The 26,218-nt window shown below is 28.6% G+C and overlaps 7 protein-coding genes across 7 annotated transcripts; 6 read left to right on the plus strand and 1 right to left on the minus strand.

Annotated features, from left to right (window-relative positions):
• Positions 1-1,103: 1,103 nt before the first annotated feature.
• OCT59_015012 (uncharacterized protein) lies at positions 1,104-1,948 on the plus strand (the record flags this gene model as incomplete). Its single annotated transcript, XM_066139705.1, has 2 exons — positions 1,104-1,262; positions 1,391-1,948. The coding sequence occupies 2 exons, from the start codon at positions 1,104-1,106 to the stop codon at positions 1,946-1,948; spliced, it is 717 nt and encodes a 238-aa protein (XP_066002557.1).
• A 3,030-nt stretch (positions 1,949-4,978) lies between these two features.
• OCT59_015013 (uncharacterized protein) lies at positions 4,979-6,057 on the plus strand. Its single transcript, XM_025311374.2, has one exon. The coding sequence runs from the start codon at positions 5,035-5,037 to the stop codon at positions 5,938-5,940; it is 906 nt and encodes a 301-aa protein (XP_025172428.1). The 5' UTR covers positions 4,979-5,034; the 3' UTR covers positions 5,941-6,057.
• A 735-nt stretch (positions 6,058-6,792) lies between these two features.
• OCT59_015014 (uncharacterized protein) lies at positions 6,793-7,326 on the plus strand (the record flags this gene model as incomplete). The annotated part of the gene is made up of 4 exons (XM_066139708.1): positions 6,793-6,797; positions 6,928-7,082; positions 7,166-7,238; positions 7,323-7,326. 4 exons carry the CDS (start codon positions 6,793-6,795, stop codon positions 7,324-7,326), a joined length of 237 nt encoding a protein of 78 aa, XP_066002558.1.
• Positions 7,327-7,771: 445 nt separating this feature from the next.
• On the plus strand, positions 7,772-8,043 carry OCT59_015015 (uncharacterized protein; the record flags this gene model as incomplete). The annotated part of the gene is made up of 2 exons (XM_066139709.1): positions 7,772-7,900; positions 7,972-8,043. 2 exons carry the CDS (start codon positions 7,772-7,774, stop codon positions 8,041-8,043), a joined length of 201 nt encoding a protein of 66 aa, XP_066002559.1.
• A 149-nt stretch (positions 8,044-8,192) lies between these two features.
• OCT59_015016 (uncharacterized protein) lies at positions 8,193-8,551 on the plus strand (the record flags this gene model as incomplete). Its single annotated transcript, XM_066139710.1, has 3 exons — positions 8,193-8,205; positions 8,283-8,293; positions 8,363-8,551. 3 exons carry the CDS (start codon positions 8,193-8,195, stop codon positions 8,549-8,551), a joined length of 213 nt encoding a protein of 70 aa, XP_066002560.1.
• A 7,344-nt stretch (positions 8,552-15,895) lies between these two features.
• Positions 15,896-17,259, plus strand: OCT59_015017 (uncharacterized protein; the record flags this gene model as incomplete). The annotated part of the gene is made up of 4 exons (XM_025327223.2): positions 15,896-16,301; positions 16,370-16,587; positions 16,797-16,992; positions 17,066-17,259. 4 exons carry the CDS (start codon positions 15,896-15,898, stop codon positions 17,257-17,259), a joined length of 1,014 nt encoding a protein of 337 aa, XP_025172430.2.
• A 4,744-nt stretch (positions 17,260-22,003) lies between these two features.
• Positions 22,004-24,294, minus strand: OCT59_015018 (uncharacterized protein; the record flags this gene model as incomplete). The annotated part of the gene is made up of 8 exons (XM_025320009.2): positions 22,004-22,114; positions 22,185-22,327; positions 22,406-22,552; positions 22,624-22,945; positions 23,057-23,861; positions 23,953-24,005; positions 24,099-24,163; positions 24,267-24,294. The coding sequence occupies 8 exons, from the start codon at positions 24,292-24,294 to the stop codon at positions 22,004-22,006; spliced, it is 1,674 nt and encodes a 557-aa protein (XP_025172431.1).
• Between the last annotated feature and the right edge of the window lie 1,924 nt (positions 24,295-26,218).

Below are 26,218 nucleotides of genomic sequence, written 5' to 3' on the forward strand. Positions count from 1 at the left end.
TATTTAAAATGAAGAACAATTGCAAATCTCAATTGGCATCAATTATTTCTTGGTTGGCTTGAACAAGAAAGTCCAATTATTGAATTATATTCACAATTACAAATTTTATATCCAAATAATCATAAATTTAGTGATCAAGAATTAAGAGCATGGCAATCTATAGGACCCACCTACTATTAAGATAGGTCATCCTGTGGCCTAAGGTAAGATTTACATATAAAATTCTTTGAAGATGCTACTATAAAAGGAAATTTTATATTACATTGTTATGATTTTTTTCCTTTTTGGTCAATTAACCAATAGAATTTAAGCAAATCCTAAGGTAAGGTTTTATATGAAAGTGAAATTTCTACCAGTAATATATCTTAGTAGTAGGCGGGGTCCTCAATCTATACTTCGGGATGTTAGTAGCTATAACATAATTTTTTGGTCAAATAAAGAATCAGAGGTAATGTATTTTACAATCTAAATTCTATACAAAATAATATTGATAAAATTATATTGATGAACAATTTTTGTTAGTATCAATTTTGGTCTAGATCATCCCAACCTGAACAAGATCGTGCAATACTTCAATAACTTAGCAAAATAGGTTTTCTTATCAGCATCCCATTCACATGCCAAATAAAACTAAGACTTTTTGGAATTTTTTTAGATGTGCATTGGATGATAATAAGCAAAATAGTAATAGGGTTTTATCAATTATTGCAGACGAATTTTCTTATTCAAAATTGGAAACAAATTTGAATGTAGATACAAAAATTTTATACAATAAAAATTCCTAACTTAATATTGCATTATTTGCATAAATAATAATTAGTTATTACTTTGTGTATTGAAAGGTTGGAAGACATACTATTTCTGAATCCAGAAAATATGCACAAGTTAATGGTTATGGCGCACCTCCATTATTAAAACCAGTCATTCATCGTATCAAGCTAAAAGAAAAAATGCTAAATCAATTTGAATTATTTTTTGCGGATAAAAAAAATGTAAATATAAGTTCGTATAAGACTGATAATAAAAGTGGATTACTTGTATTATATCTTTAAAATTATAAACGGGTATTATGGAAAAATTTTCATAAATAATATACTGATGGTATGCAATGTACATTATTTATGACACGTTTAGAAGGAGGGTGCTTCCAATATAAAGAAGATCTTGAAGGATTATGTATGACATGTAATAAATATGGTTATTTAGTATTTGCTGAAATTGAAAAAATTATCGAAAAGTATGTTATAAATCCAGGTATTCAAGTAAGTTTATTATTTTATTTCTATTGCATAAAAATTTAATTTAGCATCTTACTAATGTATATAATAAATAATAAAATCAGAAGGAATTAGTAAATGAATCACAAAATTTAAAATGATACTTTCACAAGGATTTTGACAAAAAATTACAAATTGATGATATGGGCAATGCTATTCACGTTTCTTGTGTGAGTCATTGTCTTCGACATGCATTTGGTGATTATAATCGAGATCATCCAAAAGTCTGTGAAAAACTATTTGTATTTTTTGAGAAATTGAAAAACAATCTAAATATAACGCATTATCAAACTCTTAAAGAATATCGAAAGCAGCTAATATTCTTTATGTTTCACCATGCCCAAAAGACATATCTAAATGCTCAGTTAAATTCCAATTTACTTCAACTAAATTCGGATGGTGCATTATTAATTGTAGACTATAAAATGAGAATTCTGTCAAAAAGTTCAAGAAAAACAAAATCTGAATTTTTTGGCAAACGTGATTGGAGTCTTCATAGTATACTTGTTTATACTAAAAATTCTAAAACACATAATTTCAACATTCAAGCATTTGACCATTGGTCAAATGACACAAAACAAAATGCCTGGTTCACTGCTTCATCGTTATATAGCATAATAGAAACTCTTGAAAAGAAGTCATCATGGATTACTACTTTACAGAAACTTTAAGTTTTCAAGTGATATCATTTCGATATCATTTCGATATCATTTTAATATAGATTTAATATCGATATGATATCGAAATAAAGTATTATCATTTTGATATCATTTCAATATTAAATCAATATTAAAATGATATCGAAATGATATCTTTAAATTAAACTTAAAGATGTTGTTTCAATATCATTTCTATTATCATTTCGATATCATTTCAATATTGATTTAATATTGAAATGATATCGAAATGATAATAATTTATTTCGATATCATATCGATATTAAATCTATATTAAAATAATATCGAAATAATATCGAAATGATATCACTTGAAAACTTAACAATATTGATTTTATATTGATTAAAAATGTTAAGTTTCTGTAAAATTTATAATGATATTATAAGTACATAATTATTAACAGCATGTTAGAAGCATTTAAAAATATTCCATAAATAACTACTAATTTTACTTGCATTTAAAATGATTTTAAAAGTTTAATTGTAAAAAAATTTTCCAATATTTTAAAAATATCACACTCTTAACAATAAATTTAAAGCATTATGAGAGGTTAAAATGTGCTTTAAGAACATTTTTATGATATTTTAAAAAAATTGGCTTGCCCAGTAAAGTAGGTTTTAAATTAATAAAAAACTTAGATTAAATGGTTAGTGAATGAGTGTAATAGTTTAATTAAAGTTATATTAATATTCTTGTAATTTAAAAAGAAAACTTTTTTTAATAAAACTTTAAAAGTTCATGCTTAAATGGTCAATAGAAAAACTTATTTTACACGTTTTTGTTCAAACATAAAAATTTGAAGTTACGTAATTTACTGATCTTAGCAAAATTTTAATATAATAATAAATATCACGTGATATGGTGAAATTCACTTCTGGTGAATTTAACCTCCAGTGAGCGTTAAAATGATCCATATAAAAATATTACAAAAATTATTAAATTTAAATTTTGCTATTATTGAAATCGCAAGTTCAAATTAGCTTAGAATCTGTCTTTCTCTCAAACTAAAGTCATTAAAAATATTTTCAAAACAATGATAAAATAGAAATTAGATAACGTTACATCATAATGACTATAATTGGCTAATAAATTGGGTGTGTTACGATGGGTTAGATGATCTTTTTATAATGCATCAAAAATGCAATTTTACTAAATGATTTGCAAAAATTTTCCCAATTTAGCATAGTAATTTTCTCCGATTGTTATATGAATCATGAATTAAATCAAATTGCAATATTATAACTAATTTTTTTTATATAAAATCAATATTAAAAAATGAATTCTAATACTGCAATTCACTTTTTATATATAAAATTAATATAAAAAAATGAATCCCAATACTGCAATTCACTTTTTATATGTAGAATTAATATAAAAAAATGAATTTCAATATTACAATTCATTATATAGAATCAATAGTTTCAGATTAACAGGCCATTTAGATTATATTGATATTACAACCCAAACTGATGTTTAATCACAATTGCTAAACCTGAACTGATAAATTCAAGTTAACCTGTCAAATTACCTAACATGTTCAGATTTCTATTTAATAGTATATTGCTAAGTACTTGGGTAATAAAGGGAAAAAAGATACAGTAGAGAAGAAGGCAAAAAAAAGTAGATGGATTAATTTTACCAAATGAATAGAATTTGTCTTATACTTTTTAGGCTTACAGAGCTGATTGATGGCAGGACAAATATTTCTTGGATGAGTTATGTTTCTTGAATTTGCAGAATTGATTGAAGATTAAGAATGATGAGACAGATTTTTTCAGATAGATTTAGAATAAATAAGACAAATAGAACAGATATAGGAGTAAAAATAAAAGTTTTTTTAAAAAGATACTGTTGTAAATTTATTATAATATATTTGTTTTATTTGTGAATTGATTTAAAATGAATAACTGAGTACTTATATTAAGTAAAATGAGAGCTCATGTATTATGTATTATTTACAAATAATGACGCATTGTATCGCATTATGGAATAATTCATAAATAACAAAATATTTTCCTCAATCAAAGAAATTAAATATGAGGAAAAACATATGCGATCAATGCAAGTTACCTTCAACAACTATAAAATGGCAAAGCAACATGCCCACCAAGCCTGTTTAGTAAAAGATTGCGAGTATAATTGGCATCATGATCATAAATTATGCAAAAAATGTAAAATGTTTTTAGATCATGTTAAAGACGAATTTAAGGACTATGTTATAAGGCAGAGCAAAAAAAAAATTTAGATTCTCGTAGCATAAAACTATGTTTAGATTGTGCAATACCACAGCCATAAGAAAACTTGTCTGATATTTTTTTTTTTTATCCGGATGACGGATTTTATCCGGATCAAGGCTGGTTTTTTTGCCCTAGCACTTCCGGCTAAAACTTTTTTTTTAAAATATTATTATATTGATTGCCGTTGTGCGACCTTGTTAATCTTTTTTTTGCTAAACTGACTCTCACTATAACAACAAGTAATATTTTTTAGTTTTCCTACCTTTTCGTTTCTAACTAATTTTTATTTAAGACCTTTAGTTCTTGAGTGAAGAGCTTAGTGTTTCTTTTTGTATTAATCTTCTGTTCTTTAAAAAGAGGTCTTATTTTTTAAAAAAAATAATTATGTAATAAGATTCTTTATGTTCTTAACAGTATAAAGTGTTTGATATTTTTAATAGATTAGCTGTTTTCTATGTTTTCGTTTTAATTATCTGACCACGCAAAATTGAAAATGGCGATAATCCCGCATAGTATACATAATTCATATAAAAAAAACTATGTAATCCCGGTCCGTTTTAGGTTTTCTTACTTAATTGCGGTCCGGGCCGGGTTCAAAAGCCAAAAATTGGCTTATGCATGACTCTATCCGAGTATCTTTCGTAATATAATTTGAACATTTTTTTTTACAAACTTGATATAATTTTTATTCTACAATATGATAATAAAGATTACCCATTTCGAGTGGGCTTTTTTGTTGTCATGTAGATTATAAATACACGGGAGTTCGTTCAAAGGAATTGTTTTCACGAAGTAAAATAAATTGTAGAGACTTCCCAAAAATTTACTCTTACATATACAAGGATGGACGTTTTTATCAAAAAATCAATATTTTCTATTATCGTTTCCATTTGGGCGTTCATGTCACCAATAATTGGTACAATAAAAGGTGCCTGTTGTATTAATGAGACGGTCACGAATCCGAATGGATCTACCACTACTAAAACTGGGAATATCTGCAATTATGTAATTCAAGGACCCGGATTTACACATCATGAGATGGTAGCTGACTGCTCTATAATCTCAATTTTAATAATTAATCTGGCAAAATGGGATGATACTGTCTTAACGATCGCTGAGAAGGATCGTATTATTATTGGCGAAATTATAAAAGAGTGTGAATTGAATAATGTGGATAATCCCTTAGAAGTATTGAAAATTTTTTTTAAGGTGATCAAGAATTTTGAAAATATTATTAACCTTATCCGAGTAATAAAAGGGATTATTGGATGCCTTGCTATCCCTACATTGGTTATAAGTATTAAAAAGGGTCTTGATAATGAGACAATATTGACAAGAGCAGTTACCTATGGTGCACCAATAATTCAAGAACTCGGTATTAATATATTAACATTACTTACATATACAAGTGTAATCTTGATCCTCTTTTTTAAACCATTCCGAAAAGCTGCAAAGTACGCAAAAATAATTTTTATAACACTTTATATCTTTTGGGGATTGTTTATTGCTTGTGTAACTTATGCTTACGTAGGAAAGTTGAAAAGCACAGCAGAAAAGGTTTTTACAGGGACAGTAATCACTATTCGTACTTTTGGCGGAGATGCAGTATCTTGTGTGTGCTGTTGCATAGATGTAACTTTGACTTTTTGTGCTTTAATTAATATATGGTTTGCGGTACAGAATTTTATTTGGGCAAATAGAGGAGTAAATATCTTAGATCCTAATACACCATTCTGGAAACCGTTTTAGTTGTTGTTTAATATTTTTTATTATATTTTATTTTAACAAAATTTCAATATTATCAGATATAATAACTCACTTCGAGTTATAAAAATAAATTTTTGCTTGTCTTTGTCGTCTTATATCAAATTTGCGACAGACGTTAGGGCTCTTTTTTCGTTTAAACTTAATTCTGACGAAGACATTCAGTTGAAAGAAAAGAAAAAAGTGTATTACCACATCTATGCATGTTAATACCTTTAAATTCCTGCATTAGGTGTATTTTTGTTCACTCTGCAAATTTACTTAGAGCATATACGGGTGGTTTAGAAGGCCATTTTCGAGTTATTTAACAAAAACTGTTCTTTCGACAAATCCAATTTTGGAAATGATCGGCAAAAGACGATAAAATCGGTTGTTATATACTAAAGTCAAAATCTACTTCCGAAACCTCCTTCCATTTATAAGAGAATTTTGTAAAACAGATGAAAATACATCTAATGTGTAAATTTGAAAGCTTTGCATTAAAAAGAAAATCTTTAACTTAAATCTTTTTTGAAATTACTGCGCCACACTGCGCCGTCAACCTGGCACACATTTCAGAACAAGCCCAGGCGCACCGGCAATTTTTGCACAGTCACGTGATCGCTTTTTTATTCATCACATTGTCACACCCCGTCCGAGTTTCGCTGTTTATATTTATCTGAGGGACAGTTTTTTCGAGTAGGTAAACCCTTATTAATCACCCCTTATTCGTCACTGTTTATTTTCACGTGTCAGTGCATAACGCCGTAATGCGGCCCTGTGTGCAAATGCAAATTTTACCGGTGCGGCTGGGGTAGTTCACATTTCAGACGTGCTAATTTTTAATCTCATGACGTCATGATGTCAGATGTTAAGATTCCTCATTTGTTGATACTTTACAGAATTTCTTATCACTGATTTTTTACACGGCTTTTCTGAAAATCTTTACGTGTAAAAATTTACATATATTATACATCGTTTAAAATGCCAAAGCGTACTACATAGAAGTAATAAAAATAGCGAGTTTGAGGAATCAAACACTTCAAAAAAATTACAAAGCATAATACAAGAAGTAAATCGAAAAGATAATCAAGAATCCGATGGCGACGAAGTATCAACAGGTTCTTCGAAAATTTTACCACCAGAAGGTAATAATTAGGTAAGCTATTATTTATTAAGTGCGTTAAAATAAGTGCCTTGTCATATTGATTGATTTTATTCTTTTAGATAGAATTTGAAGTATGGATAAAACGGTTTCCAAATATATTACGGTCTATAGTAAAAACAATCACAACCCAAAAACAGTAAGTGGATTGGTCGTTTGGTCGAGTAAAACCAGTCAAAGATCGAAGATAATAATCACCACACTAAATTTATACAATTACCAGGTGATGATAAGACTATTACCTATCAACCGATGATGAACCAATTCCGCCACCATCTGCTGATAATGAAGAACGAACTAGACCGAACACGTCAATTTTGCCATCATCAGCTGCTGTAGAAAGATTCAGAAGAGGCACGCCAACTGCGCCGGTTGATAATCGCGAGAGATTTGAAAAAATTGCGAGGCGATGTTGATTAACAGGGAAAACAGATTCGTGCGTTGTATGAACTACAGAAGATGACACACGAAAAACTTACATGGCTCCAAAATCAGACAAAGGCGCAGAAGGAGAAGAAAAAAAATACCGATTTAAGCGATAAAGTTTTTAATATAAGTGATATTTCAACGTCATTATATCATACGATGTTTTCATGACTGTAATTTATTTATCGTTATACACTAATACAGGAGGGATGTAATTCAGTATGTACGAAATTATTTCCGGACAACATGTGGCCGAAATATGAAGAATATGAAAAAGGATTAGAAGAATGGCTTGGGGAACGTCATCCCAATTATCTTCAAGAAGTCAATTATCGAGAATGGAATAATTGTTTCTCTGGAAGACACCATTCTTCGGTAATTATCATTAATTATAATTTCAGTTAATTATCGATATGCGTAAAATGATTCTTTATTTTATTTAATAGTTAATGCAAAAAGTGAAAGATTTGAGAGGATTTAACGTCACAGTAGTGAAAAATGCTGTTTCAAAGAATTAGGAGTACAAGTACTGTGTAATAAACGAAAATCACCAAAAGATATCCGATTAGAAAAGCTCAAAACAAGTCAATGAGTGTTACGAAAATTTTTATAATGATGACGATAATGATCGAGAATATAGCTAAGCGAGCATAGTCTTCTATACCTGATGATAATGAAGCGTTTAATAGTATTTTTGCATATACTGCTGCAGTGTGTGACATCGTGTTTAACCCCGATTATCCTGATATATAAATAGAATGTGCTAAGGTTCGGATTTTTATTGTTTAATTTAAATTCATCTTAATTTGTCTATTAACATTTGAATTAATGTTTTAGGAATTGCTTAATAAAGATGGAATTTTTACGATTATTGACGCTAAAAAATTATTGGAAGAAGAAATGCCCAAGATTGCGAAAAAAAGGAAAATTAACGAAGAGGTTGAAGAGGAAGATATTCAATTTGATGTTTTAATAAAGATTTCAAAATTATTATTACGATCAAAAAATTGTATGAACATTTATTAAATTATTTTGAATATCGTTAGTTCCAAACCCATGGATATGCCCAGATTCATCTAAATCAACAAAATGTTCAAATAAAAAGTTTACGAATTCTAATACTTTCTTTTTTTTTGATTCAATTAAATTTTGACTTTTATCATATTGATGCTGATATTTTAATGGATTCAAGCTAATGATTTAACGTGAAAAATATCCAAATTATAATCGTTTCTTTTATCAAATTCAATGCATTGCACGACTTGATTAACCCGACCACATCAGTGGGGATTTTATGGTATTAGGGGCTAACTGCAGTGTATCTAAGTGCTCATTGAACACGACCGAACCGGGACCACTTAGACCACCTGGGTTTTCAAGTTCCATCGTAAATTAGTTAACCACCGTTGCCATACGGCTGTGATTTGTGGTGGTGGCCCCACCGACTGCAGACCACTCTTATGTTCCCATTATGGGCCACCCAGGTACCAAGATACAACTTTCCTATCAGTGCTTGGAATAACCCTGTAGGCCACTTTGGACCTACAGTGTGTCACAGGTCAAGACATCAGACCTTTCATACCAGTATACCAAAGACCACTTCTGCCACCCCACTAATAGTAGGCATCATTTCAGCACTCCATTTTGGGGCAGGGATCTTCAACGCAGTTAGAGTGGAGATATTTTATTTTAAATCATGTGAAGTCAAGCATATTTTAAATTGTAAATTGGTATAGGTTGGCTAATAAATAATGATAAAGTAAATAAAATCAAATTTTACATTATTATACAGAAGTTTGTAAAAAAAATAAATTCAATGGTATTTTTTGTAATGATGTCCACCTTGTTTATGTTAACAGTTAAAGACCAAAATTCTATAACAATCTTTTAAATATAATAATTTGATATTGGATTGTTTGTAAATAAACAACAATTCTTATGTTATAAGTAGGAATGGTAACGGTTGGTCATAGTTGGTCATCATATCGGTCACAGTCATTGCCATCCCTACTCCCTAGTTATATGACAAACCAAGTCAAATAGTTTAATTTGTTGACTTGGTTATAAATAATCAAGCCAACATAAAATTTCAGCTTGATCATTGTCCAGAGCGTAGCGAAGGACTATATAATTTTACGAGGGTCGGTGACAATTAGTGTCACGTGGCGATTTCCGGTTGTCCGCACGCATCACATTCTTAAAATTTGAGATAAACAAGATAAACAAGATAAATAAAATTGTGATACATTGATTAATCATATGCATCACGTATGACAAGATATACATATACTGATTAAGCGTTGTGTGTGTGTGAAATTTTTTTCTTCGAAAATAGAACAAAATTTTTTTTGTAATAGAAATTTTTGTACAAAAGTATATACTTTAGAATGCAATTTGTATACACGCTAAATGCAATATAATTATTGAAACATTTTTACACAAAACATTATTATTTTTTTTATGCTTAAGTGATTGTATACGTAATTTTTGTAAACTTTATTTCAATTTCCCGGTATTATGGAATTTAGACGTTTTTCTTCGTCTAGTCTTTCTTGCAACCTTTTGCATTCTTTAATACGTTGAAGCCTCTCAAAGTTGAACGGCTTGAAGAGAATATCTTTAAGGGTGCGTACTCGAGATATCACTACAAATGAAAGACCAGCGATAAATTCTTTATCACCGAGATCTATTATGGCCTTTTGTAACGTGAGACTCTGACTTTTATGCACAGTAATTGCCCAAGCAAGACAAACAGGAATTTGTAGTCGTGAACAAACTCCAGATTTACCATCCCATGTACGTCGAATTGGTGCAATTGGTACAACCCTTTCACCCTCTAAGCTGGTAATGGTGGGACCTTTATAACTATCAAAAGAGACTAGTACTGCTATAGGTAAAGAAGGTGGTCCTTGGTCTTCTTTGAACAATATGTCTTTGACGGTTCCTATTGACCCATTAACCAGTCCAGTTTCTGTCCACAGGTTTGCCGTTAACATGACACGCGATCTTCTTACCAGCAATAACTGTGCTTCAAGACCATGTGCTGTGTCAAAGTCAGCTTTCTTTGCCTCGTTGCCTCCGGTATGTATGGCTTGAATTTTAGCAACAGGAACATTCAAAGATCTAAGTTAGTCTATGTTTACTGCGTTAACATCAGCCCATTTTGTTAGGATGAACATAGCGCCAGAGAATCTATTACGTTCTGCCACGCTCAAATTATCTTCAAATCGTGTGACGAGAGTTCTCCAATCATCTATAGTAGATTCTCCATTGCGCATTCTCAAAAGAATGTTTCTGAAGTCCTATTGTTATTTTGAATTCCCTGACTGGCGCTGAACAACATTAAGCTTATATGCCTCTTTAAATTGTTTATATGCCGCAAAACCACTATCGGATAATTCATCTCGCTTAGTACTAGCATACATCGGGAGATCACGTACAGGTGAGAGCTGGCCAAATCTCCCAGCATAATAACCGATCTTCTGCCAAATAGTTCATTATTATGCTCTGGAAAAGCTTGCCGAAGCCGCATGTCAATTAAAGCAAACATTCGGTGACCAACCATGCTTTTCTCATCGATTATTATATATCTCAGTTCTTTTAATCTATTCTGTAGTTGCTTTAATCGTTCGCCCTATATATCAAGACGTTTTGCGTCATTAATTATTGGTATTGATAACTTCGAATGTATTATTCCCCGTTGATGTTAAATGCTGCAACTCCTGTTGGCGTAAGCACGACTATAGGCAATTTAGATCCTGTTCCCGCCATTTCTTGAAGCCTACCTCGGATTGCTTCAATTAGGTAGGTCTTTCTGGTCCTTGCAGTTCCCATTACAATTATCCTTAAAGGTTCGACTTGATGTTCTACGAGCACATCATAGTAATGGGACTTTATTCGATTGAAAACTTTCTTTTGATTATCGTTTAGTGTCTGATAATCCACGGTTAAGTTTTCTTCTTCAGTACTAATCCTGAAATCACTACTTATAAATGTATCAATATCCCTGAAGTCGGTATCATTATAAATTTGCCTTGGATCGTTAATCCAATTATGGTTCTGGTCCATGTTCCGAGATCCAAGATCAAAAGAACAATCGAAACTTGGGTTAAGGCCCATTTCTACAAGAAACATTCAGTCGAACCGAAATTCATCCTCTTCATTATCTTCGATTAATTGTTCTTCCTCTTCAACAACGATTTTATTTTCTGCATTACCTATAGGTTGTCCAAGTAGATCAATTGGGTCAGTATTGATCTCTTCAAGATGGTTGTTATACAAAGTTACCATGCAATAGTTTCGTTTTCAGTTAATTGTTGAAGGTCTCGATGGTGAACATGAAGAAGAACTTTTATACGACAGAAGTCCTCCCATTGAGGACCTTCACGAAGTGGTGATGGACGCGAAAATATACGGACAATATTTTCTTTTTGACACTCCTTCCATCGATTTTGACAAGTCTATGAGTTAAATAAAGCTGAAATAGCGAGAACTCTTCAAGTTCGGTAGGCTGATCTCAATATGCTACCAAGGGTGATTTTTCTGTTCGTCCTGAATCAGGAGATTTCTCACTTTCCCTGGTGCCGCAAATCCACCTTGGTATCTCATTACTAAGATTTAAAACGACGAACTGGCGACTTGAATGGTAAAGAGGAGTGCCTAGAAGAATATGGCAGGTCTTTTGGGCAGAGATATCCCATTCCGCAACGCTATGCAGTAACATCTTTTAGACCGAGGTAAGTAATCGATCCTCTGGTTGACTTTCGTTAAGGATTTGATTTAGTATATCTGAAAATGCAGCCGATCGTGGTTCTGCTTTGCTTGCATATTTAGAAATGTATTGCAGCGCAGCATGTATACTTAAAATCGGCTTTAAATCCACATTAGCTCTCCAACCTTGTAATTGAAGTTAGCTATGCGGATTGATATATGGATCGTTTCTTGCAGTTACAAGCTCTGGTTGTCCATGGCCATCATCTCTTACAAACGTTTTTTCAACAATTTCTTTAGGGTATTTAAACCTACAGAATTGCTTTCCTTCTTTGTCAATACGAAGACAATACCCTGGCCTGCATCGTGTATGATTTTGTAATTTATTTATCAAGTCGATATAGTCCTGCTGGTCATCACGTATTTCGCTCTTTTGCTTTTGACATGGATGCCGTTCAGGAACAGGCATATCAAGTCCTGAATTTATTGTGGTGACTAGATTATCGAGGTATTGTACAACTTCATTCATTACATTTTCATCTTCTTTCATATGCTTCCATTCTATTGACGGTACACCTCTTCTTTTTTCTATTCCATGCATATGAACACTGCCACGATGCTGCCACTCAAACCTATACCACCAATCTTCCAATTCCCACTTCTCTTTTAAAACATCATTAAAAAAAATCTCAAATCGCTTATAGAAAAACCAATCCGTGATATGAGGATTATCAATGATGTTTTGTTGATGGTTTTTTGCCAAAGTTTCAGAATTTCCGTTAGATGACATAAGTTTGTGGAGCTTAGGCCAGTGCAAATCGGCAGCACTGAATGTAAAGAAATCTAATCCTTCTGGTCCTATTTGCTTAATCATATCGAACAACTCGCAACGTCTTCCATTCCAGAACTGCCGAGTTCCTCGTAATCCTTCACCATATCGCATAATTTTATCAGCAATATGATTATCACCTGAAGAAATCCTTTCTTGGATGTCTGTAACTGTGATCTGTCCATCAGTTAAATTCTGTTTAACATAAAGATGTAATATGTAATTATTTTTAGAAGGTTATAAGGTTGCAACTATTACAACATATATACAACACTTTTGTTGTAATTATAACACAATATTATAATTATTATATAGTATTATAATTACTACTAGTATTGTAATTATTATATAGTGTTGTAATTATTTCCAATTATATAACACAAGTTGAAAAGTGAAAAATCAGGTATCAATTAGTCACCAATCGGCATTTTCGCCAAATACCGTCACCAATCAGGCAGTTTGCTAACTTTTGATCCAGTGATTAGAAAAGGATAAAATATAGCTCATTGGAATCGTCTCAACATGACGAATCTAATGGTAGTAAAATCGCATCTCTAGGAATAATAGTTAATAAAAAATTAAATAAAATATAAATGATACATTTTTATTTTTATATTTTACTTAATTTCTCATCAAGTATTAATCCTAGAAATGTGATTTTACCACCATTAGATTCGTCATGTTGAGATGATTCCAATAAGCTATATTTCATCCTTTTCTGATCACTGGATCAAAAGTTAGCAAACTGCCTGATTGACGATACTTTGAAAAATGCAATCAACATGGAATCAGTCACCAATCAGGTACCTGATTGGTGACTGATTGGTGACCGATTGGTGTCTGATTGGTGACCGATTGGTGTCTGATTGGTGACCGATTGGTGTCTGATTGGTGACCGATTGGTGCCTGATTTTTCACTTTCGACCTGTGTAAATATGTATTATTATATATTAATTGTTTCTTTTATGATGATATTTGTTCTATAAAAACTTATTTTTGTAATTTTTATTTTTTAAAAAGGAAATTTTTGAACAATCATAAGTGTTGTAATATTACAACACTTTAACTTTAAAAGTAGTAATAGGTTGCAACCCTTACTATTACAACACAAGGTAGTAATTATCAATTACATACTACATCTTTAGATGGGCATATTAAAAGATATGAAAACTCAAAGAGTTTTCGAACATTGTAGCAACTTTGTGGTATATATCAAATAGATGGAAAAAGCATTATTGAAGGTATATTAGAACAGCTAGGCATTTGTAGTTATCATTTTAACAATGATCAAAAAAATCTTCATGAGCTAGACTTTAAACAATTAAGAGACACAAGTCAAAGTGTACTTTATCGAAGAAGGTATTTATTTTGTAGAAAACTTTATTATTTTTTTACACGAAGCACAGGGTGTGAGAAATATTCATGGAAAATAATTGAAAGGAATATTCGAGTGATTTATAATGGCCAATTTAATTGTAGTGTGTTAGAACTATTTAATTCTTTATATGAACGTACTTTTGATAAAATTAAAAATCTTTGATATGTATGTTGTAATTGTTATGAACGTGAGGGAGGACATTTTCATATTAGACTGGGAAGAAGTCGAGAAACATTATCATATAAAAAAAGGGGAGATCATGAGAAGGATGTAAAAAAAAACTTGAAAATATTAGCCAATTGGCTTCTAAATGTCGCAAATAATAAAAAATTTGAATATCAAAAAAATATTCTTATGGCAATTATGTCACAAATTATTCCATTTTTTAATTCAAAAAATAAATCTACAATGGTATTGCAACTAGACATATTTAACACACCTGATAAACCTCTCTATTCTAATCACAGTGCTCCAAATTATTTTATATTAAGAACAGTAATGAAATTAAATCAAATTCCTATCAAATTTTAAGAAGAGGAATTGGATGAGAGAAATTGGCCGGAAAATGGGACAAAAATTATGGCAATCATATAAACATCTTAAAAAAAATATAAATAACTTACAAACTCCAGAAAGTCTTAATAATTATATCAGTGTATTTCCTGTGTCCTTGACAAATTTTTTTGAGTTTATACTTACAACAATATTGGAAAAAAAAACTGAAAAATCCAATCGAAAATGATTCTTAAAAAATAAATCATTGAAGGAACTAGATTCGCAAAAAATCAACCATCTTTTTTCTTTATTAATTTCATCTCTAATCAATTTTACGTTTCCATACTTAAATTTGTGGCTACTAAATGTATTAGCTTCATTATGTCGATGACCAAAATTATTATCTTCATTGCATGACCTCTTGACCAAATGTTCTATTATTGGACATACAAATAGACATGAACGAAGATTGGAAAAAATACGGATAGAAAGTGCAGACCCTTTTAAATGTCTATTGACTAAAAAAAATGTCTTTAATTTGGCCGTGATTGATAATATTGATTTTAAAGAGAGAAGCTTTCAATTCAGAAATATCTATGATGTAACATGTGGTATATCACATGTCACATTAAGAATGGTATTTCAGTTTTTGCTACCAGAAGTTATTAGTGAAAATCCAGAACTAACACGTGAACTAAATATCAATACACAAATCTTTGGAATATCAAAAGAAATGCATGATATTATTTTTAAAATAAATGAAATTTTTATAAGTTCGTTAGCATTTCGGTATAATAAAAGACAAGAACTAGAATATAATAAAATTGATCTTACAGCAATAAATTCAGAAATATTAAGATAAATAGAACTCGGCCGTAAACTTTTACCTTTGAATGTAGTCATACTGGAACCAAGTGGGTCTCCAAATGATGATAATGAAATTTTACGTGCTACAGAAATGTATAGAAAAGATTTTTCCTTGGATGAGAATGATTTTCTAGATATTTGTGCAGATGAGGCAATATTCAGACAATTAATTAAATGTCACAATAAATCAGAAAATATATGGCCTATCCTTGGTCAGTGGCACACCTCGAAGAATATGATGAATGCCTTGATTACATTATTTTCAAGTTATGGAATATATGATTTGGCTACAGCTTTGGGTGTAAAATTTTTGGATAAATTTGCAGCTATTATTGACTACCGATCTACAAGAAAGGTTTTAGAATTAATCTGGGTTGCAGTTGGAGCAGCCATTAATATATATTTACAAAAAAATAAGATTAAAATTGAAGAAATACTATCTTGCTCTACAAATAAAAGAATATGCATAAGAATATGGTACTTATATTATGAGTGGTGTATGATATGGAAAACTCATCTTACCGGAATACGTTGTGGAATTATGAATTACAAAAATTTGGATTAGCAGCTTTTTTTCCACTTTTTCCTGCTGCAGAAAAAAGTAATTATGCTACTTCTGTTACACATTTTCTTGCAAATTTAAAAAAATATCCACTTTTAGAAAAAAAACTTCATCTTTGTGCTTCTATAAATTTAGCAAGAGAAGAACATTATCCTGCTTTTGATAAAGCATTAGAAACTCATGGCGTTACTTTATTAAGCAAAATATTACTGGAAATTCATGTAATCAAGAAAATTTAGAGTTACAAATTAAAGCAATTCAAGAGGAAAGAAATCGAATAGACACATTATTAAATGAATTCCTAGATACTTACACATATCAATGAAAAAATCGCAACACAAATAATCATATTGAACCATTATGGAAATTAGTGCATGATTTATTAGAAGCATTTGAAATAGATATTCCTATTAATCATGACCTTTTCAAGAAAAACTCTCCACTCCAATTGAATCAAGAAGGACTAATAAGAATAAACCAAGCATATACAGATGGATTGAAGAGGATCAAGGAAATTTATCGGCAAGAAGTAATAAAAACTGAAGCAATTAATACTAAAGGGAGGAGAATATTGTCAGTAGTGAAAACTAAAATTTCTGAATTGCCAAAAAACAAAAAACCAAGAAGTAGTGCCATACCAAAAAATAACGAAAATCAATCATCTGATATGTTGCCCATTTAATCTAATGAACTTCTCAGTTAAAGGTAATTTAAAAAGAACAAATATTAAATTAGACGATCAAGAAAATGTTGAAAATGAGTCTCAAATAAAATGCCAAAGAACTATAACAACTGAAGAAGAAAAACAAATCTTAAGTTGCTTGTTACAAAAGGAAACAATACCCACAGAAGCCAAAATTAATGAAGTTTTAAGTAAACTGTTACAAGAATGAAATATTCAGCGCGTTAAAAGGTATTGGAATAATAATATTAGACATAAAAAGAAAAGTAAATAAGTAATATCTTTTTTTTCAAATAATTTAAGGGCAATAAAATCGATTTATAATATTGAAAAAGTGCATTTTTATTATGAAAAAATGTTTTTACTTATTTAAAAAAAATTTAGTGTGTAAACTAACTTTATAAGTTAAAGTAAACGTAACCAGCATATCTTTTTACGTATATTTCAGCTATTGTTAACATTTAACGACTTGAAATTAAAAAGGATCTTGAGAAAAAGACTGAACTAATGAAAAAAAGTTCAAATATTTTGAATTTCTATTTTAATTAATCAATGTTCAAAAGAAGGGAATTTAATACCTAAAATGGAAGTCGGAAATTGATTTTCTGTAATAAAATTATGACGTTATATTATGTTTAAATAAGTTATCTTTGAACGAAGTTTTAAAGATTAATGTTACACAAAATTATAACAATTAGTAAATTGGTGTAACTGGATTTGTCTGGTGATTGTTAAGGTAGATGAAAATTTTATTTAATAATGAACTTTAAAAATATTTTATTAATGTTTCTTTTTTTTTCTTATTATAAGTTCCTTCTGAATTTTGATTTGAGATTGTGACACTAGGTAAATTTTGTTCAAGACTTTTTTTTTATTGATTATTTTTTTAGAAACATTAACTAATATTTTTTTTTATTTTTATGTAGGTTTTAATTTTTAAAAAATGGATTTCTTAAACTAATAAGTATATATAGATTTTGATCAATAAGTCACATGCTTGTAATTACGTAATCTGTCAAGACCAATGATTGGTGCCAAGATTGGTGTTGAAGAGAAAAATAATAATATATGTATTATTATAGCTATAATATTATGTAAAAATATATATGTATATTTGTATAATAAATATGTATAATAAATATGAGGTTTTTGCAATAAAAAAGTATGAAACTCAAAAAAAATTTTAATTTTACTTTATATGCTAATTATGTTTTTTTTTACTGAAATAAATGCAAATTTAATATTAATTCAATTTTAATTTTTTTTGAGTTTTGTACCTTTCTATTGCAAAGACCCCATATAATAAATATAAATAATAACAATTTTTGGTATTAAAATCGTTAAATAATATTATAAAATTATTAAAGCATAAGTGAATTATTGGTATTTGATATTTGTATGATACTTATCCAATTAGTACTCAATTTTTCACTAATATTGACAAAGTATAGTTTACTGATATTGTTCAGAATCTAAATAAAAATTTGCAGGAGATTGGAAATGATCATCAATACAATAAAATAGCCAAATTAGTAAAGAATCAGTGAAAAATCAGGTTTATAATTTTTCTCTAATATACTATTATTTAACCAGTGTTTATAAGAATAGGTTTTCAAAAATTAGAACACAATCAGTACTAGGTTTGCATTATTGAAATCAAGAAGTATACTGAACTTAAAAGAATAGAGAAATGAGTTGTTAGTTAACAGCACTAATTCACTACATGATTTAAGAAAAAAAGTTTCAATTAAACATAGCCAAAAAGCACTAAGGTTTCAATTCAATACATCCAAAAGATGCAAAAGCATACCTTATATGCAGGTTTCAATTCAATAAACCAAATTATTGGCAACACAGTTTTTTCCATTGGGCAATTCCTTTATTATGATATTCAATAAAATTACAAAATAAGTTTCTTTTATACTGTACATATAAAAGGAATTTCATCTATCTTTAATGATATAATTTATTTTTTGCAATATTCTATATAATGATCTTTTATAAGTAGGGGAAATATTTTTTAAAATAAAATTTGGTTGTTTATTATGTAATTACGAAATAAAGTTATAAATGTTCAAATAATTACTTTAAATATAGTACTTTAATTTTAAATTTTCTTTGATTTGATTTGATTTTTTTTTTTCTATAAATAACAATAAATAATTTCACAAGTTACTTTAAATAATTATAAAATAACAAACAATAATATATAAAATAAAAATAATGATAATTTACATGTTTTAACAACTTTACCCTTATAATCAATCTTTTTAAAAGAAAATGTTATTATAAAAAAGTTGATATTTAAGAAGTATTATAATAATACATATTTAATAATGATAATGATATAGAAGATTTTTGTAAGAAATTTTGTTGAGTTATGAATCAAAAGATTTTGAATGATTATGTGAAAATGTGAAATTTGTGTGTAATTATGGATCAAAAATTATAATTGTAATTATGTGAAATTTGGATCAAAATATTTCAAATGATTTAAATACTTCTGCGGCAAATAATGATCATGTAATATATCAATTAAAGAATTTTGTTCACGTGCTTATTTGAAGTTTGATTTTGATTTCTTGAATCTAATAAGTAAGGTTACACTTTTTACAATACAAATAAATCATCGGATTACTGATAATGGAGATAATGGTAAACCATAATATTTACAAAAACGTATAAATTTATGAAAGATGGGTTTTACATGATAAGAAAGAGATATTCATAATACAGGATTATTAGCCCTATGATTATTTTTCGGCGAAATGGTTTTCGGCGAAATGTTCCGATACCAATTTAGATATTCATAGGGATGAAAAAAAAAAGATTTTTTTTGATACTCTGATTATTCGGAGATTTAGGTAAAGTAGATTATTACCATTCTAAGGTTTTTGACACCTCTTAAAGATTTTTTAGAGTAAATAATGAAGAGATCTAACCAATTATTTATGAACGTGAAAAAAAAAAACATAAAAAACCCCCCCAAAAAATTTTTATATTTAGATTTACCAGTATCAAATACTGTACTTAAACGATAGATTTACAAAAGTTTTTGTTTCCTTGACTTTGGCCTTATTTGGTTAAGTTTTAGTTGATCATTTTCTTTAACTAGTTCATAATAGTTCATAATAAATTTATTTTTTTTATTAAGCTATAGCTTTTTTTGATCCGATAGATCGAATTGTTATTTAACTCCCGAAACATTATTCATCCTATAATATTTAACTTCCATTTTCGTCCTTTCTATAGATTTACTATAGAAATTTTTGATATCATTATCAGGAAAAAAGTCATTCCCTTAAAACAAAATATCTTATTTGATGAACAATACCGATTGTTCTCTTAATTGATAGTCAAATAACTCAATAAATAACGAATAAACATATAACCATTGTAAAAATTGTAAAACATTGAAACACTGAAACACTGAAACACTGAAACGTTCATGATTTTTTTTTAAAACGTTCTTGATTTTTAAGGAAGATTATCATAAATTTATCATAAATAGTAATTTCCTTGATCATTATACTCTCAAATATAATATAATTACTATATATTGATATATAAAAATACTTTCTTGATAAGTGACAGCCGTGGCCATAAAAAAAAAAAGGGTTGATTTGAGGTTGATTTAAGGTTGATTTAGGGTTGATTTAGGATTTAGGGTTGATTTAAAATATTTAAATAATAAAATGATTCATAACAGGAAAACAAAACGTTTTATCTGTTGAACAATCATCTGTGTCAACTGTGTCAACGTTCCGCGTATAACTTATCCGTTGAACAATCATCTGTGTCAACGTTCTGCTTGTAATAATTATTGAACTACATTTATGCATATTCCTCGTAAATGAAACGGTTTATCCGCTGATTGTGGTACGTAAGACATTTTATTCATTCATTGTTGATTTTTTAGATCTATTAATTTTAGCCCCTTTAAGCCCAAAATCATTCAAATTATTTAAAAAACCGTCTTTCATCATTTTTGATCAAACAATTTTGGCGCTTTGTCATAATGCATAAATCAACAACGTACAGTAGATCTTTAGATAATAATGCATCGTGTAACGAACCCAAATTTTTTTTTTTATATATGCTAATTAATAAAATCTTTTTTTATTTTTTTTTTGATAATCTACTAAATATTTGTTTTTTAACTAGATTTTGAAAATAATAATAATAATAATATGTTGAATTAAAAATAGAGAAATAGATATCAAGTAAAATACAAAAAAGAAAAAAAAAATTTACAAAAAAAAAAAAAAAATTTCTTTTGAAACCCAGCACGTGAAATAAATTCCATTTTTAACCAACCTTTGTATAAAAAAAAATATCTAAATTTATATGCTTAATACCAAAAAAAATACGTTTCAAAATAAAAAAAAAATAATAAAAGAAAAATTCCTCTGATAATGTAATACATTTTGCTAGATGAAAATATTTAATTAAAAAAAAAAGATAATCACATTCTCAAAGAAAATGTCTATGCTCTATATTTTGATTTACTCAAGTTTGGTAATTAATTTAAAAAAAAAAACAGATATGAATGTTATCCCCGGGATATTTCGGATCCAGTGTCATTTGAATAATCAAATTATTTCCGATTCGACATCATCATCATCATTATATTCTCTTGAAGTTGGATAATTCATGGAACTTATTGATCGAGAAGCAAAGAATGTGGTAAATTTGCTTCATCGATGAAGTATTAGATGATAAAAGATTGCCTAAAAGTGATTATAACTGAAAGGGTGATTAAGCTTGATGAATAAATATAACGTATTGTTTCTCATTTGTTTGGTATTGTTGCTAATTTGTTTGGTATTGTTGTATATATATGTTTGATATTGTTGGTAATGTTGGTAATGTTGGTATTGTCATCAACTTAGTCGTCACTCTCATCATTCATAAAAAAACTCGTGTGCAAAAATTAAAAAATATACAAACATACCTCAAGCACGAGAAGCCACAGTATTAACCCTAAACTGTGGCCGGCGTTGAGGTTGAGGTATTGCATCCATTATTGCATCATATAATTCATCTGCAGCAATAGGATTTCCAACCTATAAAGAAATAAAATAAATTAAATATAATATCGACCATATTTATTGGTAAAACAATTATTAAGCAAACCTTGATTGCGAGATGAACGGGAATATTATCAGGTCCTTCAAATGCAACAAGTCTCACGAATTTTTCTTGTGCTCGTTCTACACTTATTCCATTAAATAACGCAACATTCAAAATAACTTTTAATACACCATCAGCACGCATTACTAAACAATAATATATGAATGTTAGTAAAAAAAAAAAATCTTAAAAAATAAATTAAATTGTTTTGAAAAAAATCGAACCTATTCGTGGTGATTTTTTTTCATCTCTTGGAAAATTAAGTCTTAAAGTTCCAACACCTCGTTCTTTCCATTGTTGAGATTTATCCATCCAATATAATTTAGCTTTAATAGAATATCTAGTTATTTCATCTTCTTCACCGGTGACCACTAAATAAAAAAAAAATTGTATATAAATTGGCCGGAACTTAATATATTAAAAACCTGATCTAAAAGTTCACCTTCTTTCTCTTGTAAAAGTGGTTTTGCACCTGTACCAAAAGTTACTTCTTCTTCTTCACTCTCATCATTTTCGGAATCATCCTCATCCTTATCATCATCATCATGTTTATCAAAAATTGAAGTTCTTGTAGAAGATGAAGCTTGAACAGCTGATTGGAAACCAAGACTTGGTGACGTTGCTGATGATCCGAATGATCCTAATGGTGTACTATATTTGGAATTAGAACCAAATATTCCATGTTGAGGAGGAGATTTGGAAATAGAATCAAACATACTCTTTTGAAGAGGAGTTGAAGTCGTAAAACTTGAAAACCCTAAAGGCTTATAATTTGCAAAGTAAATATATTAGCAAATAATGTATCTGATGATTCACATATTAACGTCTTTATATTAATATATATATATATATATATTGATTTTTCAAGAGTCTACCTTAGAAGATGGTGTATAAAATGAAACCCCACTACCAAATACTTTAGTGGTAGGAGTAAACGAAGATCCAAAAATTTTAGTAGTAGAACTTTTACTTGGTGTGGTTATATTTGAATTAATTTCTTCGGTTTTTTTGGACTTTTCCTCTTCAATTTGAATTGATTCTTTTGTATGATCAACATTTTCAGTTTTATCAACATTTTCAGACGAATCTTTCAAACCTTTAATAACTTTTGGTGAATCATGTTCAATAGTAGTGTCTATTTTATGATCAGTATCATTATTGGTTGATTCCTTTACAGTTACTTCAGTGTCCTGATCCGGATGTTCAATTTTATCAGAATCATTTAAAATTTCTTCCTGATCTTTTTTACCCTCTACTTCAATTATATCATTCTCTTTCACTAATAATGACTCAATTGATAATTTATTCTCATCATTTGTTTTAGATAATTTACGTGGAATACTAATAGTAAAAGATTCTTTTTCTTTATTAATATCATCTAACGCATTAGCAGTACGTTTTTTAGAAAGAACGGAAGAATTTTCATCATTTTCCAACGCATTAACTTCATTATCTTCACCAAGTTGGAATTCATCATCATAATTCATATCTTCATCCTCAGAAGTATGACCTTCTTTTTCATCATCAACTTTCATTGAAGGGGAATCACCAACTTCTTCATTAACGTAAACATCAACTTTCATTGTTTCAACCTTTTTTTGTAGATTCCTCATAGATTCTGTAGTTTCACCACTAGATGTTTTAGGAATCTCTTCTTTCAAATCTTGTTCTTCATGTCGTCTATAAAAAAAAAACAAACAAACAAATTCCTCATTAATATAATTATAAAACATGCAAAGTAATAATTAATTAATTCATGTATAATTCATACTTCTTTTTTGATCGAATGATTTTATTACCCTCTTCTGAAGAGTCAGAATGATGCTAATAAATAAAAAAAATTAATTTAACTAGCATAAATACAATGATCTACACAAAAAGAAAGAATAAAAAAAGAAGTTTAAAAGAAGGTGATACCTCAACAGGTTTTTTCTCTGAAGTATCTATCGAGTTTTCCCGTTCTCTTTTACGTTTGATATCATCTACATAAATTTTTTAGATTAAATAAGATTTGAATTAGTTGAACGTTTTAAATAAATAATATATATAAATTTTTTTTTTTTAACAGATCTTAAAAAGTTTTACCATAAGTATTAACAGAAGTTGTAGCCATATTTTATTATTATTAAGAAGTAAACCCTTTATATTTATGTATATATATATAATTATTTCTTTTTTTTCTTTTTTTTTTTTTAAAAGGAAAAGAAAAAAAAAATATATATATATAATTTTTACAAAAAAGTTATATTAAAAAATAATAATTTTATTATTATTATTTTAAAGTTCAGATTTTCGCGGTAATGATCTGTGTTTATATTACCAATTTTGGATTATTTAATTCATGTATAACAATAATTCTACCCAGCACCGAATTTGTTAATTTTGGCCAAACCGTGGTTAACCATGTGGACATTTATACGGAAAAATTTAATTGGTAGAAAATGTTGAACCAATTAGTCAAAATTGGTCTTGATCAACTTACTGGCCCCGCATAAACAAATGATTTTTTTTTTAATTTTTTTTTTTTAATTTCTGTTTTTCCACGTGGGAGTTTACATGGACATATAAGATCCGATCGTACTTTTTTTACCGTTTTACCGGTACAACTACCAGTGTTAATGAATTCAAATTTCTTTTTCTCTCATCTCTATCAAAAAATTGAGATTAGTAATACCATTATTTTCCATATATAGATTATGGAAACGTAAATGTTAACTAATAGGGCTGAAGAACAAGTTACACAGAAATTTGATTTATTTGTTTCTTTTCTCCAAAAAAACCCTTAATAAAATTTAAATAAATTTAAATGAACCAATAAGGTAAAATTTAAATAATTTAATTAATTGTTTTATTAGACGCGCTTTTCATACTTTTGATGACGAGAATCACGCAAAAAAAAAATCTAGGAAAACATGGAAAAAAAAATCCATAATTTTTTTTTCACGCGAATCTCTTATGATGGTCTATTAATTGTCTTAATGATGATATGATACTAATAAAGTTAGTATACTAATGCATATATATACACATCAATTATTTATTTCAAGGGAAGAGATGATGAGAAATTGAAAAAAAAAAATGGCTGTTTAATTGTTATTTTAATTGTTTAATTCGTTATAATTGTTAGATCACGTGATAACGTGGTAAATAATTATTTGGTAGATCATAATTATGTCATGAATACGTCTTGACGATTGTTAATTGATGTAATTATAGATTTTTTTGTTCAAAAAACAATAAATAATAATTTGTGATACTCAGCCCTAACAGTATCAGCCTAAGAAAAGTTAATAAGATTTTGAAAAAATATATATATATATATATATATGTTAGATATTATATATATATATAGATAATTATAGATATTATAGGTGTACAAGTATTTTAACAATTAAAGCGTGTGCGTGTGTAGCCCAACAAAAAGCGGAAGATCTCACATAATTTAACAGTCAGGTAAAATAACAAGAATAAAAAGGATAATTTTAATTAATTGGTAAATAATTTTTAATTTAAGCATAAAGATTGGAAAATGACATTTTTTTTGGTACGTAAAATGATTGGATAAAATGATAAAAAATCATGTGTAAGCATGTGATGATTAAAAGACAAATCTTTTATTGTTAATCTGTTAATCCCCCCAGACTTTTTTATTTTATTTTGTAGGTCAAAACTCGAAACAAAATAAGTGATTAAATGTGTTTGATCGGTAAATTGTGATTGATTACCGTACGTTAAATAAGAAATTGTTGAATGAAAAACAAATGAATGATTAAATGATTTGAATGAATGAATTTATTGAATGATAATTTATAAATAGAATGCATTAATTAGAATGCGCTTTGATAGATCGGCATAAAAAAAAAGGATTTGACAATTGAGTAACAAAAAAATATAAATGGACAAAATCCTAAAATCGGAAAATATAAAAAAATACAAAAGATTATTTATGAAACAGTACAATTAGTTCAATCAATTCATTTAAATTTTTAAAAGGAGAAAGGAGTAAAAATGGAAAAAGAATCGAAGAAGTTAAAAGA

This window comes from Rhizophagus irregularis, chromosome 23 (assembly GCF_026210795.1).
Source record: "Rhizophagus irregularis chromosome 23, complete sequence".
NCBI lineage: Eukaryota > Fungi > Glomeromycota > Glomeromycetes > Glomerales > Glomeraceae > Rhizophagus > Rhizophagus irregularis.

What these genes read in the sequence shown, in the direction of transcription:
- OCT59_015013 (XM_025311374.2), top strand. Translation starts at nt 5,035, where the DNA reads ATGGACGTTTTTATCAAAAAATCAATATTTTCTATTATCGTTTCCATT.